At 48.5% G+C, this 16,306-nt stretch overlaps 1 protein-coding gene across 12 annotated transcripts; it reads right to left on the bottom strand.

Moving 5' to 3' along the window:
• Positions 1 to 1,379: 1,379 nt before the first annotated feature.
• Positions 1,380 to 16,304, bottom strand: UBFD1 (ubiquitin family domain containing 1). 12 transcript variants are annotated; one of them, XR_007472177.1, is made up of 9 exons: positions 16,066 to 16,230; positions 15,551 to 15,880; positions 14,455 to 14,663; positions 11,756 to 11,821; positions 11,489 to 11,594; positions 10,147 to 10,197; positions 8,539 to 8,594; positions 7,587 to 7,669; positions 5,901 to 6,100 (listed from the first exon to the last, which is right to left on the bottom strand). XR_007472177.1 is itself a non-coding variant. In XM_049699313.1 (8 exons), the coding sequence occupies exons 1-7, from the start codon at positions 16,088 to 16,090 to the stop codon at positions 7,589 to 7,591; spliced, it is 888 nt and encodes a 295-aa protein (XP_049555270.1). In that variant the 5' UTR covers positions 16,091 to 16,230; the 3' UTR covers positions 1,380 to 3,292; positions 7,587 to 7,588. The 12 variants fall into 12 exon arrangements, 10 of the variants coding, with proteins under 10 accessions (XP_049555270.1, XP_004268624.1, XP_033281875.1 ...); XM_049699313.1 differs by lacking the exons at positions 5,901 to 6,100; positions 8,539 to 8,594 and adding an exon at positions 1,380 to 3,292 and having other exon boundaries at positions 10,127 to 10,197; XM_049699311.1 differs by lacking the exons at positions 5,901 to 6,100; positions 8,539 to 8,594 and adding an exon at positions 4,972 to 5,111 and having other exon boundaries at positions 10,127 to 10,197.
• Between the last annotated feature and the right edge of the window lie 2 nt (positions 16,305 to 16,306).

Below are 16,306 nucleotides of genomic sequence, written 5' to 3'. Positions count from 1 at the left end.
AAAATAAAGTATGTGAGAGAAAGCAAATGGAGTTAATATTTTAACAACTGATGAACCCAGGTGAAAGCATGAGGTGGTCACTAGCATTTTTCAACTTTCTGTAGGTTTGGAAATTTCCAAAACAAAAAAGGGAAGACAGCAAGGGATTGAAATTAGATATGGAGGAAAGTGGTAAAAATAGAAGAAACTTGAGAGGTAGGAGTTATAAAATGCGGTGAAGAGTAGGAAAGGTTCTATCAGTAGAATAAGATAGGCTAACAAGGCTTCAGAACAAAAATAGCCTTGATGAACTGGAAAAGCCAGAGGTTAATCCCAGCTGGAAGCAGCCGGGTGGTGTTGGCACAGGCCTCCAGGGTGGAAAGCACGTCAACTTCCTACAGCTGGCATGGGCTAGACAGACCGCTGGGGCAAAAGCAGGAAGAAGTCCTTGCCTCCTGCCCTAATGACAGTCTGTTCTGTGGCGTCCTGTTGTAGAAAGTGTTCTGTTAGCTACCCACAGTTGAGAAAATGCCAAGATATCTCCCCCCCCCAAATATGGTAAGAAATTCAGACTGGAGTTTATCTCATTCTCCATCTTAGGAGGGTCAATCATCCTATTCGTTTTAAGGTGTCTGCAATAACAGTTCAGAACTGGGATAGAGTCCAGAAGTACCCTCTGTGCAGACCGAAGATTCCCTAGGTGGGCAGCAGGCAACATATAGCACAGCCCCACCCGTCCCTCCCTCCCATATAACAGTCAGAGGCTTAAGAATCTAACAGTGTTGTTTCAGGATTATGAGGTATTGGAAAAGTGGAAAAGAGCCAGGAAGGGGCAGTGAGACCAGAACCTTCAGGAACATTTACAACGCAGGGGGAAGAGAAGAGAGGGTTCCAGTGGGAGTGGTGCTGGGTCAAAACCAGTTCTGACAAACTATAGTCACTCTTTGTGCCAAGGATTCTGCTTTTGTCCCATTTTTGGTAACAGATCTCCCTCCCTCCTCCTGGGTCTTTGTAGCTTGAGGCTAGAGCTACAGCTCCATCTCAGTGTTTCACCAAACACATCCTCGAAGAGTGAAGTCACACGAGGTGCTAGGCGGGAGGCGTAAGGGCTGGGAGGCAGCTTCCCCTCCAATGCCTGGGGGCCGGGCCAAGGAGAACAGCCCTAACAGGGACGTGGCTGACTGCCGAGGTGGTAGTTTGACTAACACAGTGTAAAACAAATCAAACCCCTTTATCAACTATTTTCAGCAGGAACAAACTTGGATATACTTATACGCCAAATAAGTAAGACAGTAACATGGTACACCACAGCTGGCCAAAAATGGCTCTGGGCTCATTTCCAAATGTCGGTCAATCCCCAGTACAGATTAGGCGCGTGAAGAATTGTAAGGAAAAGAAGACGCAATTAATTATCAAACTTTAATTGATAGACTAATCTTACAGGATAAACAATAAGACAGCTAGTCAAGGTTACACTTAAAAAAACAATCCAGCAGCGCAAATCTAATAAGACTAAATACGTTCATCTCCTCCCAAACAGGCATTTGATTAAAAACAAAAACCAGAACAGAGCGTACACCACAAGGAAAACATGGTACTTATATATATTGTCAAATAATTCTGCAGAACTGGTTAAGAAATGAAGAGATTCTTAGAAATTCAGAAAGCAGTAGAACCACCCAGCCTGGCAGGTAAACTTGCCAGATGTCGCGCGCCTTGGAGGGCTCCTGACCGCCTGTAACTTCAGAAAGGCCACCAGGCCCCTCTAAGAAGGAAACAGGGGCCAGTCCTAACTGGAGATGACTTTTTCACAAAGCCTTAAGACAAAGGGACCATCTTTTCCCAAGACAACAGGCATGAGCAGAGGCAAGGAGAGAAAGAGGCGTCCCTCAGAGGATGCAGTGGAAAGCAAGCCGCCCTTGCGTGGCCCTTGGCACCCGGGGTCCAACCCACGCCCTTCCCTGCCCCCGGCAAAGAGGGCGGGCCAAGTGCGGAGCCCAGGACGGCTCCTCCAGGCACGTGGTTAGAGTGAGAGTAAGAAGAAAGGCAGCCCCTTCCGGCTGAAATACGGCAACTTTTCAGAGACGTGGCAAAGTGAGTTTCCTTGGCCCTTGTAATCTAAAGCAGCAACTCCGGAGAAAGTGCATCCTTAGTTCAGTTTGACTTCATTTAAAAAGAGCTAATGCTACTTGCTAAAGGCCTGTCATCGATTAAAATACTTAATACGAAAGAGTTCCAGTACGTGTCGGGACTGTCTTTCTACATTTTCTGACCGGACTGACCGGAACAGAGCTGAGGGGCCAGGCCGCGCAGGGACAAGCTTGTCACTATCCTGCCAAGTCGCCTCAGGGAGGGAAGGAAAGGCAGGCTGCCTGCGAGCGAGCGAGCGAGCCCTGCAGGGGGACCGCCGGCACGACCTCCCGAGAGAAAGCAGCGGCCTCGGCCACCCTGCCCTGCACGCACGCCCCGGGCCGCGGCGAGGGTATCACAGCCAGGGCTCTGCCCAGAAAGCATCCTGAGGGAAAAATGAACACCGTGAGGCTACCGAAGGGCAGAGAGTCTCAGTTTGCTAACACAGGTTTAGTCAGTACGTTCTGGCCCGTAAGATGATGATGAAGCGACCACTCACGGGGCCGAGTGACAAGCCAGTGAACTGCTGGGACCCAGGCACGGCTGTACACCCCACACTCCTCCCAGCGGCTCCTGGTGCCGCCCCCTCGGCTCTCCGGGGCTTCCAGCAAGGTCTCCACGGAGTCGGGAGCCAGAGCCCAAGATGGTTCCAGCAGATTTAGTGAGCTCTGTAAAGCAATACTCAGACAGGTCCATATGAAAAGATGTCATTTACATTATTTATATATCTCCAAGTAAGGAAAAAAGCACCATTTTACTTAAAATAAAAAGGCTCACACAGGCTTTGGTCCTGTCTTGAGATGACACCAGCCTGAGCGAGAGGCGGTTTGGCCCTCGGGGAGCAGGGAGACAGACGGGACACACGCTGTCACCGGGAGGGAGGGGCGTCAGGTGGCACGGGCAGCCGCACAAGTTGGGGAAGTGAGGAGACCTGGCAGGAAGGGCCTCAGAGAGCAGCCCCACGTGGCCAGTCTGGGGACGGAGACGCGTGCTTCAAGAGACCAAAAGCAGGCGTGTGGCACTGTCAGGACAAGCCTCCAGGACAGGGGCGCCGGCCAACAGAAAGGGCAGTATTCAAACTGAGGTGACGCTCTTCTTGCTACGTGACCGTTTCCTCTGTAGGCCTGTCAGCTGCAGAGGGAGGCTTCAACAAGAAGCAAAGAAGCACTCTTTTCTCCAGGAGCTGCGGGCCAACGAGGACAGAAAAGCTACAGTCACTGCTCCTTTTTCAAGGATGAAAACCAGTTTCCTGAACACTACACACTTCCCATACATACTTATGCCCCCCAAAAAAGCAACAGTAGGTTTTCCTGCCCAGATGCATAACTTGGCATTGACTACACCACGAAAAGCAAGAGTCTGTCTGGATGGGCTGGATTCCTGAACTACAGCTTAGAAGGGAAGGGCGCAGAATATCACCATAAACTGGCTCACAAGGAATAGTCATCTTAGGCGAACACATGCTAATACATTTCACAGAATGAGGGGTAACAGTCTAGAATCCAAAATGTGAAGTTTGGAACATCTCTCGCCAAACCTTACTATGAGGGCCTGCACCAGTGAGACGAGAATTGCAAAGACAGCAGCAGAGCAACAGCGAACAGCACAAAGGGTATCATTCACCAAGAGACTGTCCCTCATTCCAGAGTCAACCAAGCCATCGGGAGACAACAGAACTTCACGTGGACGAAGAACATAAGGGCTAAAACCAGAAGAGGGAGAGCTAATCACGAAAGCCATTTATCCCATTTTCGATGTTTAAATACATCGGCCAACCCACTAGGTCAGATGTCTTCTTCTTGAGAAAGGCAGCATCTCTGAACCTGGGATGAAGGACACTTGAACATAACACATGAGCAGAAGGACCCAATGGAGACGCGTAACTGAAAGAATCATTGGACTGCTGAAGACTTTCTCGAAACTTCTAAGGAAAGAAGGATCTGGGTCTGTGGCTGTAGGGCTGTGTAACTGGCTTCCACCTGGCTCCTCTCAAAGAGGTCTTTGTCAGCATACCCAGGCACACCTGTGCCAGGCTGGGCCTCAAAGCCGAATCAGTGAGGGCTGCAGACAACCGTCAAAGCAGCAGCGGATCTCCCCAGAGATCGGGGCCCAAAGGGCAAGACGTTCAGACAGGAGTCATTGCGACACACTCTGCCGCTCAACAGTCACCACGGCCGGTGTGAGCGACCCCGGCCAGACCCACAGCTCTTCCTCTCCCGCCTAGTGCTCACGAGCAGCAGCGTGGCAGGAGGGAAGCCAGGAAAGGAAGTGGTGATGAGGTACAAGAGGAGGAACTGACATCTTTGGGTTTTTAAAACATAAATTCCAATCCAGGAAGTGGGAAAATAAAAAGGGAAAGAATTCATTCTGAATCAATGGACAGAGAAATATGGCTTACTAACCCCACATTCTGCATACAATTTCATATAAGAGAGGGAAAAACCCACCCCAACTCATCACAACGCAGTCCAAATGTTTGCAACCAAAGAGTCATGAAAATATTTCAGGTGAAATCACTTAAAAAAAAAAGAAAGAAACCAGAAAGCTTTTGATAATTGCTTTCTAAACAAAATTGGTAGATCTACTCTCAAACACACTTAAGAGTATTCCACACAACATGTTCAGAATTCAGATTTATTGATTTCCACCATATTGACTTTTAAAAATGGTATGAAGCTGACTGCAAGAAAGGGAACTGGTGATTTTAAGTTAAAATTAAGCTAATGGTGAAAGTACATCACCTCTGGCTTCAGTCACCACATCACCTTAGATTGGATATAGATTTTTTTTGAACAAAGTTCCAGAACTCTGAAATCCAGGGATGCTGCAGGCCTCTCCCAGCAATGTCCTTCACTTTGGGTCAGTCTCCTGGGCCAGAGGTGAAAGTGCTTTCAAAAATACTGCCATTTCCCCAGCACAGTGTCTTTGATTGCATCCACATATTGAGTTGGAACCCAGTACACCCAGTAGTAAGAGGCTTCCGTGGGGCCCAACTGAAACGCCTGGAAGGGAAAAAGGAAAACCAAGCGGTACTTCAGAGGTCGGGAGACTGAGCAGGCAGCACAACAAACACGGGGAGGGCTGAGAAGTGAATTAATTAAAAGGGGAAGGGGAAAAAAAAAACTGTGCACATGGGGAGCATTCTCCTGTCAAAAATAAATGGATAAATAAAACATAAAAAGGTGGGAGAGTTAAGCATAGCCGATCCTAAAGCGGTGGTTCCCGAACTCGCGCGTGCAGCAGAGCCAGCTGGGGGCTTGTTAGAACAGAATGGTGGGCTCCAGCCCTTAAAGTTCCTGGTTCCAGAGAGGTGGGGCGGGGCCTGAGGATCTGCATTTCTAACAAGTTCCCAGGTGATGTAATACTGCTGATCCAGAGACCAGTTTGAGAACCACTGCCCTAGGAAAACTGTCACACATGCAGGAGGAAACAGACATGAGTGTTCAAAGCAGCACTGTCAGAAATGATAAAAACCTGGAAACAACCTACATATCCATCAGTAAGGGAACGCAAAATTAAAAGTGACCTACTCGTATGAATACTAGATTTACTTTTACAAGGTATGAACTGGATCTAGAGTTAATACAGACAGATCGTAATGTCGAACCAAAAAAAAGCAAGTTGCAGAACGATACATACCATGATACCATTTATGAAAACTGAAAAAACACAAAACAATACTGTAGCTTGGTCATGGATATACGTGAAAATAAATGCACAGAGAGATGGAAGGATCCACATGATAAATCATGATAATGGCAATGGGGGGAGGGGAAGACAATGGGGACATATTCACTGCTGGTATATTTTCTTTTATTTAAAGCAAGATTGAAAACAAGTTACAAAATATTTACAATAGTCATTTCTTGGTGATGGATATATGGGTTTGTTATAGTACTCTCGGTCCTTTTCTATGCTTTTTAACATTTCTCTAAGGTGACATTCCCCCCTTTTCTAAGGTGACCTGTGAATCTAGCTAGTGAAATGGCATCTGCAAAGACGGAAATAAACACTTTCATTAAGACAAAGGCCAAGGTGCTACTTAATGGCGTTTAGAAAAGAAATGGGGCGATTAGAACCCACCTCTGCCAGCAATGACTCCAGAGGGAAATCAGCATTTAAACTAAATACAAAGGCATTAGCCGTCCACACCACCTCCTCAAAAGATGTCCAAAATGGTCCACTCTACTTGTTTGAAATCCTTCTTCCCAGGCTGTCTGAAAACTGGGACTGCAAACCCTACCGGGTCAAACTGGTGAGACAGATGTTTCGAAAGGGAGTGAAGGGGCCCAACTGAAAATATTAAAATCCAACTTTTAAAACAGAAAAATTCACTGAGCAGGCAAAACAAATCACCTGCAATCCTTTAAAGACTACAGAGACTAGTGGCGGAAGGGCCACCCGAGGGCCTGAAAGGAGCCTGTGTCATCGTCGCCACTGCCCGGAGGACACCCATGAGCTGTGCACCCAGGGCTGCATGGCCAGCCATGGCCTGACGAAGCCCCTGAGCTGACAGACCCCGACAGGGCAGCAGAGGGGACACGACTGGCTGACCTCCTAGAGCCAGGGGACCTGTCATCTGCCCAGAGAGAACCGCCATACCTCGAGATCCCCTTTTCCCGGACCTCCCAACACCTCCCTGCGCCGTGAACCCTGGAGGCCAACCCGCAGCCCAGACCGCTGGCTCCTGCTCCTCCCTGGGCTGGGCCGCCGCCGCCGCAGTGGCTACATCACTGTCACCTCCTCAGCGAGCAAGGGAGGCAGCCCCGCCCACACCCTATCACCACTCAGCTCAGGTCCCTGGCACAGCAACTTCGGAGCAAGGTGGCTGAACTTCCTTTTCAAAGCAGTCCCTTCAACAGTGCTGGGGAGACAGGTGTCTGCCTAAGCTGCTCAGGGAGTCTCGCCACGGAACTCCTGCTCTGTTCTGCAGACCTGGGGAATGCCTCCAGATGTGCTGTCTGGGAAAGAGCAGCCGCTCTCTTTAGAGCACAACTCCTTGCTTAACCAGGTCACAGACTCCACCCTCCCCACAGGGTCCTCGGCCACTCGAGGGCTGCCCCCTGGGATACGCAACATCACTGCAGAAAGGGGCAGCCTGGTGCCCTCACAGACGCCAAGGCGAGTGGGAGGTTTTGTTTCATACGCAAGACAAAACTTAAAATGAAGACCCACAAGCCATTAACCTCCTCTTTATATTTATTTTCCTGGTCTAAAAACAAAACATTACAGATATGAAAGATGCAGCAGAGATAAAGTGTCTCCCCTTTAAACTGCTGGGGGCGGGGTGCGGTTTGCAAAATAAACAGAACGAGAAATAGGTCACGGATTAAGTTCTAAGAATGGGAAGACAACATGAGGGTCTTAACCCTGCGCATCTTCTCAACACTGAGTACTCTCCTCAGTGAAACATCCATCCCCTGTTAGAGGAGCAGAAGCAGGAGTCTAGGGAGGGCCAGGCCACGCCGGCTACTTACCATCATGTGGTAGTCTTCGTGTCCTTCGATAGGTTCACTGACCACATTTTTAATGGAACCCATGGGCAATTTCTCAGTCCGCTCTAAGTTAAGAGGGATTACAGTGATTATTAAAGGCCCCCCTGCTCTACTCCTGTGACTCAGTAGTCCCTCCTCAGGGCTGGTGGCTGGGGGAATCTCTCCCCACCCTCTAGGGACGACGGGAAAGATCTGGTCAGTGCACCTCCAGCCCTGCTTGGGAGTTGGGAACTTCTTAGGAGCAAATGGGGAACTGGACTTGACAGAGGTATATTAAAGGTTTCTGAGAGCAGAGGTATAGCTTGCCTGGTGTTACTCTGTAACGTCTGATGATTAATAAACACCCAAGAAATTCCTCTGCGCCCTTATTGCTAAGCCCAGCCCTGGCTGAGGTCTTTGGCACCTGGGATAGCCAAGGGGACCAAAAAGAGGCAACTGCATGCCCCTGTGACTTGTACAGGAAGGGGGATGCTTGGGGCTTTAAGACCAGTTTCTATCCCTTGATCCTGCTCACTCACCGCCCCCCCATTCCCTCCCTTGGTCCCCCACCCCTCCAAATACACACACTTGAAGAAGTTCTCTGAGAGCATTCATAACCTCTTATGATTAACACTCTAAATGCCACTTATCCCATGGGGTGAGAAGACATTTTGCAGCAAGTTTAAGGATGGCAGGTAAGAAAGAGGAGGCAGCGAGGGATGCCTGGAGTGAGATGAGACTGGAGGTGAGCTGAGGGCAGCAGGACAGGGCTGGTGGCAGGAGAGGTGGGGGCACCTACACAACAAAGCCACCGCCCAGAAGCAGCAGACACCTCAGGGAGGAGTTCTCAGCACATGGAGAAACCAAGCTGGAAAACTCATTACAGGCTTTGCAGAAAGCAAAATCTGGAAAACGAATAAGTTGACAAAACAAACCAGGAACTCAGAGCCCTGACCTGTCGTCTAGTTGGTGACTCGAGACATGTTACTTCCATCCTGTGGGCCTTGGTCTCTGAAAAATGGGGATGAGGAGATGGGACCTGAAGATGTTCATTCAGATTTTGACTTTCATTGGCTCTAAAACAGTGACCCACAGGTAGGACCTGACCAGCACTTATCTTTAAGATGGAAACTTTTAAAAACATCAGCCATTTTGAATTGTCCAGAGATTTCACGCAAAAATATGAACTTCTGGCTTCTCTTGAAAACACAGAAGATTCAACAATCCTGGGCCCACATTCCTGAGTGACAGCAATCAGCTAGATTAGAGACTCGAGTTCCCTACAAGCAGGGCACATGCTCCCCCGAGGCGGCTCCACGTGGTCACAGGTCCCAGTTCCTGCCTGGAGCTCATTCTTCCCCCTCCACTGGGCCTGAGGCTGTCAGTGCTGCCTTCTACACACGCTACCGCAGAAGCCCCTGAGTGCCACTTGGTAAAGCACCCCATCGAGAAAGAGGCCAACTAGCAGCTCGGATGGTCACGTCAGCAGAAAGATGAAGCCAGTGGCTGGCAGCCAACTCCCAGAACAAGCTGTCCTCCTCGGACAGTGCTGAGGACACCCAGGTGACAGGACTACTGGGCTCCCAAGTGAGAAGAAAACCTGAGGTACACTGACACAGCAGTCTGGGTGGGAATGGAAAGCCTGGCCTTGGTCAACCCTTGAAGACATGAATGTTCACGGCCAGGCTCTTTAACAAGGCTAGTGAGTAATGCGGCTCTCAACAGCTCTGAAGCCCTGATACATCAAGATTCTTCTAGAGCTCTGCCTTTGTGCCAAAGCAGAACGGCAGCTGCTCCTACAAGCTGAAATAAAACCTCTAACTCACGTGTGGGAGGTTCTCTTTAGCCCCTGCAGTTACGATGTTGGCTCCTATACAACTTCATAACCTGAAAACACTCCCTGAGGAACCAACGAACACTGACACACTTAGTCCTCGTCCAGCTCCCCTGCCTGCACCCACCCTCTGGGCCAGCATCCTTAGCCCCTGCCTCCCATTAGGCTGCCCGAGTGAAAGTGCAAGCCTAGGAAGAGGCAGGCTCTCAGCAAGTCAATGCAATGGTGGAGAACTAAGCAAAATCACCTGCAAGGTCATGAATAAGTGACGACCTGACAGAGGCAGGGCAGCTCACAATTAAAAAAACTGATGATGTGACAGGCTCTGCAGAAGAGAATGACCTGCTAAAGGGTTCAAAGGCCCCTGGGAATGCTGGGAAAGCCCTTAAATATTATGCACAACTTGCTTTGCCCATGCAGTTAGAATCGAAAGTGAAATGAAGACTATAGCAAGGAATCATAAACTTGTTAGAAAACTCAAGCATTTTGGCCATTTCAGTTTTTGTTCATTTTAAGAATCAGGATAGGGTTGAAAACAGAAACATTTTCATATTTCACATGATTAAAATCTCACTCCCCATCACCCCTACTCCAATTATTTTCCATAAAACTTTGGTCCCATTTTAAGCAGAATCATACTAAATGGCCTGTCCCTGAAACCAAGTAACCTCAGACGATGAGATCCCCTATACTTCTCTTTACCATTTACCTCGAACACTGAATACCTACAGTGCTGGCCAGAAACAGGTGAATTAGGCATGTTCGGTTCCCTCCAGGAATCTAACAGGGGGACAGACAAGTCAGAGAGTAATGAGTGCTCTGAGGATATAACGGGGCTCTCTATGAACAGAAGGGGCAGCAATTCATTTGGAGGGTGGGGGAGATATCAGGGAAGGCTTCATTAGGAGAGCACATTTAGGTAGGACCTCAGAAGACTTTGTTAACAACAGGAATGGGAAATAGGCATCCTGGGTAAGGGCACAGCAATGAGCAAAGACATGAGCTGTGCAAAGCACGGTGGGAAGCTCAGGGAGTGATGCAGTTGAAGTACGTAGGGCACAACAATGCAAGTGGGGCAGGAAGTGAGGTCAGAAACTTAAACTGGGCCCCACCGTTGAGAATACGGGACACTGTGTTTAGGCATTTGAACTTGGCCTTAAAAAGCGCAAGGTTTTTGAGCACAGGAACCAGTGAGGAAAAACCAGTACAGAAGATGGGCAGGACAAAAGAGATCCTGGATGGGGCAGGGATATAGGTTAATTTGCTTTAACAGACCACGATTTGAGATGCTAGGAGTTAACTGGCGCAACAGAGTGGCAAAGAAAGGGACACAGATAATTCTGGAATGTAACTGACAAGACTTTGAACCATCTGGGGGAAGGGAGAGGGAGGACAGTCAGAGACACTTCCCAGCAAAAAGCAAGCCTGATTCACAGGCACAGGCAGGGTAGGGGCGGGGAAGCAGAGGGCAACCAGGCAGGGAAGGAGGGGCAGGTCCCTAGTACGGGGGCAAACTCTGATCTACAGGAGCCAGGCAGGTGACATAAATTAATAAAGCTGGCTACAATAAAAGATAAATGAAACAGTGAGGACTACAGCATGGACCCCCTGAAACCACTGCTCAGCTCCGTCTGATCGTTGCCATGTGAAAATGCAGGTCCAGAATGGCTAGATCTTTTGCTTCTTTTCAAGAGAAGCGCAAAAAAAAAAAAAAAAAAAAAAAAAAAAAATCAGATCCAGTGAAACCTCCCGATTTTCACAGATTCTGTGTAAACTCATAAAACCCTTGTCTGTGGACTAGACCTGGCCCTAAGGCCACACGTTTGGAACCTCTGGTTTTGGCTGCAACTGAAGAGCCAATGTCTGATGGATTGGCCCTGAGATCAGACTAAAAAGAATGAGGGAAGAGGGTCCAAATAGAAGGCGAGCATCAAAAAGAAAAACTGAAAGCCAGGACCACACAAAGCACAGTGGAGAAGGATTTCAGAATGAGGAGCAGAATTGCACCCAAGGCCACGCCCTGCAGGGTACGAGAGGCAGTGAGCCAGGAAGAGGTGAGAGCAGTCCGTACCTTTAGTGCCGATCCACAGCTGGTCTTGTTCTAGCTTAAAGGTAAGTCTCACTTTTCCCCCGGATTTATTGTACATGCCAGATAAGGGTACAGCTGGCAGGCGCTCCTGGAGACACAAGAGCATGGTAAGAGAGGGAGGAACCAGAAACAAGGCGAGACAGGAAAAGAAGACGGGACAAGACTCGAGGACCTGATTGCAGGAACCTCAGGAAGTCAGAAGGTGAGTCTGGTTCCTTTTCAGAATGCTCACAAAGGAGTTCGGCTTACCTGGGCACCCTTAACAGACGGCATCACATCTTCGGGTTTTCCTTTATCCAGTACTTTCCTGTGTTGCTATAAGTCAGAAGAGATAATTAAATGAAACAGCTGACTGCATTTTATCTATTATTACCTCTTTGAAAAAGAGAATGAAGAAAGCCTTAATGTTTTGGTTCAAAAGCTTTTTGTGACAACAGATATGGGTCCTTTGACACTACAGAGCAGTGCTGTCCAGCAGAAATTTCCATGATGGAAATGTTCTATATCTATGCTGTCCAAAACAGTAGCCATGAGTCACCTGTGGCTATTAAGCACTTGAAATGTGGCTAGCATGAGTAAGGAACTGAATTCTTAATATTACTGAATTTTAATCAGCCACATGTGGCTACCACATTAGACATCAAAGCTCTAGAGCAATCAGGATTTCCAGATGGCTAATTCAAATAAACTCCACTTCCTTCTCCCCCTCCCCCGAAATCACCACTGAAAGAATTAAACATCAAGACAAGACAGCCACAAAGGGTGCTTGCTCTCCTGGCATGTACGAAACAGGATAGCCGTTTCTGTCAACTTGAACTCCCAGAGAAACCTGTAAGGATGCTGAGAATCAGCTTAGCTGCCCTAGAAGGGGCACTCCTTCAACAAATGGAGACTCAGTCCACTGCACAAATCTTCCCCATAACCCCACCCTCAACCCCAGCTAAACAGAAAGCTCAGGAGCCACATTTCCAAAGAGAAATGCCGATTACTCTAAAGCCTGACATTAAGAAGTCTCTAACCCCACTCCCACCTCAGGAGTCTGAAGCAGCTCATTAAGGGTTCTAATTAGGCTCATGGCCCCCTAAAACTGTTTCTGTCTGGCCCAAATGCCTGAGTCTTGTTTCCTCTCCATCTGTGGCTTTACAGGTACAGTCGCTGTCTGGTCAAGCTAGAACTGTAGGGTAACAAGTGGGTAGAGGGTAAACATTTAATCGAATTTAAGGACCAGGTGGCCAAGAGCCAGCTTAAACCCGCACCGGCATGGTGGAAACCCTCTGGCAGGAATAAACTCAACACTGCCAGACTACTAGCAGAAGGTCACTCTACATATCAGCCCTAGATTCTTGAGCAAGCTGACGAAAAGCCAGGAGAACGGGTCCCTCTCAGTAGGCCACGTTATGTCTCATAACCGGCATCAACGGAACAAAGCTGCGTGGATTAGAAGCCTAACTGGACTCATACCTCACAAGTACCTTTTGAAGAATTTTCCCTTCACTGTGGAGAACACTTCTAAGGCCTGTTAAGCTACCATCAGTAACTCAAAACCTGTATTTAAGAGGCATGTTATGCTCCAAGGGTGTAACCAGTGGGAAGGCTCATTCATGTCTGACATGTTCCTATTTGACAATTTCATACATTGCGGCAGAGGAAGATATGAAAATGGAAATGCACTCATTTAGTTACAAGACATTATCATCCCATGTTTAGAGGCAAAAGTATCCAAATAAACACATTTTAGATGTTAATATAGGTTTACAGCCTCTTATCTGAAACCCTAAGGACAAATATTTTGTACTTTACAAAGTCTAAAACTTTTAAGAACTTTATAAACGTAATACAGTTTTTCTTTTTTTGTCGTAATATGGTTTTAAACTACACTACAAAGTATTCTTTGTGGAGTCTAGGATAGTACCTTGTTACCAAATATGTTAATATTTCTAGGGCAAAACATGACTATTCACACTAATTCTGATCAGGTTTTGCTGCCACATTTATAAAAGCACTTGGGTTTTCAGACTCTTTTGGGGTTCTGGAAGCACATATAAGGGATTACGGACCTGTAACAGAAAACTGTGTCCTCCTCACACTGTTGGCCATGTGCCTTGGTGCCTAAGGTCACTGAAACTGATGTTGGTCAAGGTTGGTTTACTCTCCTCAGGATACAGATTAAGTTGAGAATATCTATTTTCCTGGAACACATTAAGAGTAGCCAGGAGACTCCATAACTACAGGTGGGGTTAGCTGGGTGATAAGATCACAAGTGATGGTTCTTCCAATCAGTTCCTTCCACAGTGAAACATGCTTACTTTTCCCAATCACAAAAAAGAATTTGAATGGCTACAATGAGCACAAAATAGGCTGGATCTCTTCCATCCAAAATGACCAACAAAGCATGTAAAAATTCAGGCCCCCGTTTCACAGACCAGGAAGAGGGAAAAAAGAAAATCAGCAGAGTTATCTTCCTAGTCAGCTTCATTTGGCTTCCTGAAACAGTCAGTTTTAGAGGAACCTCTGAAAGCTATTGATTTCCATGCCTATCCAGAAAAGGGCTTGTTGACGTGAGGGAAGCCACAAGCCAAAAAAGCAAATGCAAGCACTTGTGTAAAATGGAGGATTAATTCCAACAGTGGCATTTTTCTCTGGCACTAAATAGGAGAGAAACCCACATCTGCTTCATTTCAATACCCGGTCTAAAGCCTGCCTTTACAAAGGCCTTATCCTAAAGTAGATAGACTTGAGACACACTGACCCGCCAGATGAGACAAAGATGCAAATCTCAGGTAGTTGTCACCTCCACTCAACAGCCAGCCGCACCCAACTGCTGCCATAAATTTCCATCATGGGCCCTGTCCAAAAAGGAGCTTATTCTAGAAAGGATACAACCAGCCTAGGCTTGAGAGGACAAAGCCTCACACTTCCCAGGACCAACAGTCACACGACAGACTCACTTTCTGCCTGCAGAGAGGCTCCTTCTTGTTCTCTTCGGCCTTTGCGTCCTGCTGGGCAGCATCTTTGGGTGTGTTTACTGCTAAAACATCATTTATCGTGGAGCCAACCACCATGATCTTGGCTCCACTGGTGACTTTTATTTCTCTCAACGTCTTATCCTCAGGGACAAGTCCCTTATACATGACTTTCTGCATGGCAGGCGGGAGACCTTGAGAAAAGGTAGAGGACAGTGAAAGAAAGAGACGAAAAACATTCTTGCACAACAGACCCGAAAGTGAATACTGCTCTATTGCCAATTACTTTTGTGCACTCAGGCAATTCACAACCTCTCTGAGTCTCCAGAACTTCATAAGAGTAATGACAATAGTTCCTTCTGTACGAACTCGTTCTAAGGACTAAGATATAATAAATACGGAGCATTTAGTGCAGCACCTGGTATTTAATAACTGATCAATAAATATCAGCTATTATTCATTCCAAGTTGTTCCTCAACCATCTTGTGACTCAAATATTAAGTGAGAGTCCACAAACCTCAGGGATATAGAAACCAATAAGGTTTCTGTTTTTATGGAGCTTACAGAATACGTGCAGAAAATGTAAAAAGAAAATCATTTCGGATGGCAAACTGCTGTAAATAAGAAAAAACTAAGTAGTATGAGCATCTGTGAAGGGGCCAGCATGAGAGCCAAAAACTGTTTCCTAAACTTCCCTTATTAGAAGTACCTGAGGCATTTGCTAAAAATAATTCCTGGCCACATTCCAGACCCACTGAATCAAAATCTCCAGGGGGAAGGGCCTAGGAGCTATAAATTTCACAAGCGCCTTAGGTGATTTTATTAGAGATGTTAGAAGCACAAGTTAGAAACTTGGGCCGAAGAGTCAGAAATGGACTTGAATCTCAGCTCAGCCACTGACTAGCTCTGACTTCGGGTCTCATTTTCCCCACCTGAATAACAGGCACATTACTACTTACTTGGGAGGACTGTTGTGAGCACTGAGAACGCTGATGCAAGGAAAGAGGCCAGCGCGGTGCCTAGCACAGCGTCAACACTAGGTAGGTGAAGTGGGAAAGGCTGTCAGAGCCACGGGGATTACCTGTAATCGAGTGAATCTTCTGTTTTAGCTCGGAGCCTGTGCTATCCAGGGGAAACTTCACGTCGTGCTTAGTCTTGTTCCAGATGATCTTCAGGTCCACCAACTCCCTGCCCGCGCCGCCGCCCGCGTCCTCGCCGTTGCTGACCGAGGCCTGGGCCGCGAGGTCCCCAGGGGGTTGGGCCGGGGCAGGCTGCAGACTGCCTCGCGCGGCGCAGGAGTCCTCGGCCGCCGCCCCCGCCGCGGCTTCGGCCTCCAAGCAGCTGAGGGGCCGCGCGGGCCCCTCGGTCGCCACGGTCTCGGCCTCCGTGTCCATGCCCGATTCCTCCATGCCTGCAAGGGGGTTAGGGGGTGGGCGCTCGCCGCGGGCTGGGCCTGGGACCGGATTCTGCCCGGGCGCCCGCCGGACCGCCGCTCCCGAGCCAGACTGCTCCCCCCGCCGCGCCAGGCCGCATCCCCCAGGGGCTCCCGCTTCACCTCGGCCCGACCCGGGCGCCCGCCACCCCCTCCACACTCACCATCCGGGGCTCCGGCCGCCGCCATGATGATTGTGTACAACACCCACCGCTCCCGCAGAGGCCGCCGGGAAAAGGCGAGCTGGCTGAGATTGGCCTCGGTAACAGCCCCTAATCGCGCACAGCCTGGCCGGAAACAGGTGGAGGTTTCTATGGAGACCCGCCTCCTCCGCTTCCCCGGCCCGGCCCCTGCCACGCTTTAGCTTTCAAGAACCCGGGGGGCGGGCCCGGGAAATCGCCCGCT

Source organism: Orcinus orca, chromosome 16, assembly GCF_937001465.1.
Source record: "Orcinus orca chromosome 16, mOrcOrc1.1, whole genome shotgun sequence".
Taxonomy (NCBI): Eukaryota; Metazoa; Chordata; class Mammalia; order Artiodactyla; family Delphinidae; genus Orcinus; species Orcinus orca.
Note: the sequence above shows the minus strand (reverse complement) of the source record. Positions and strands in the feature narration are given on the sequence as shown.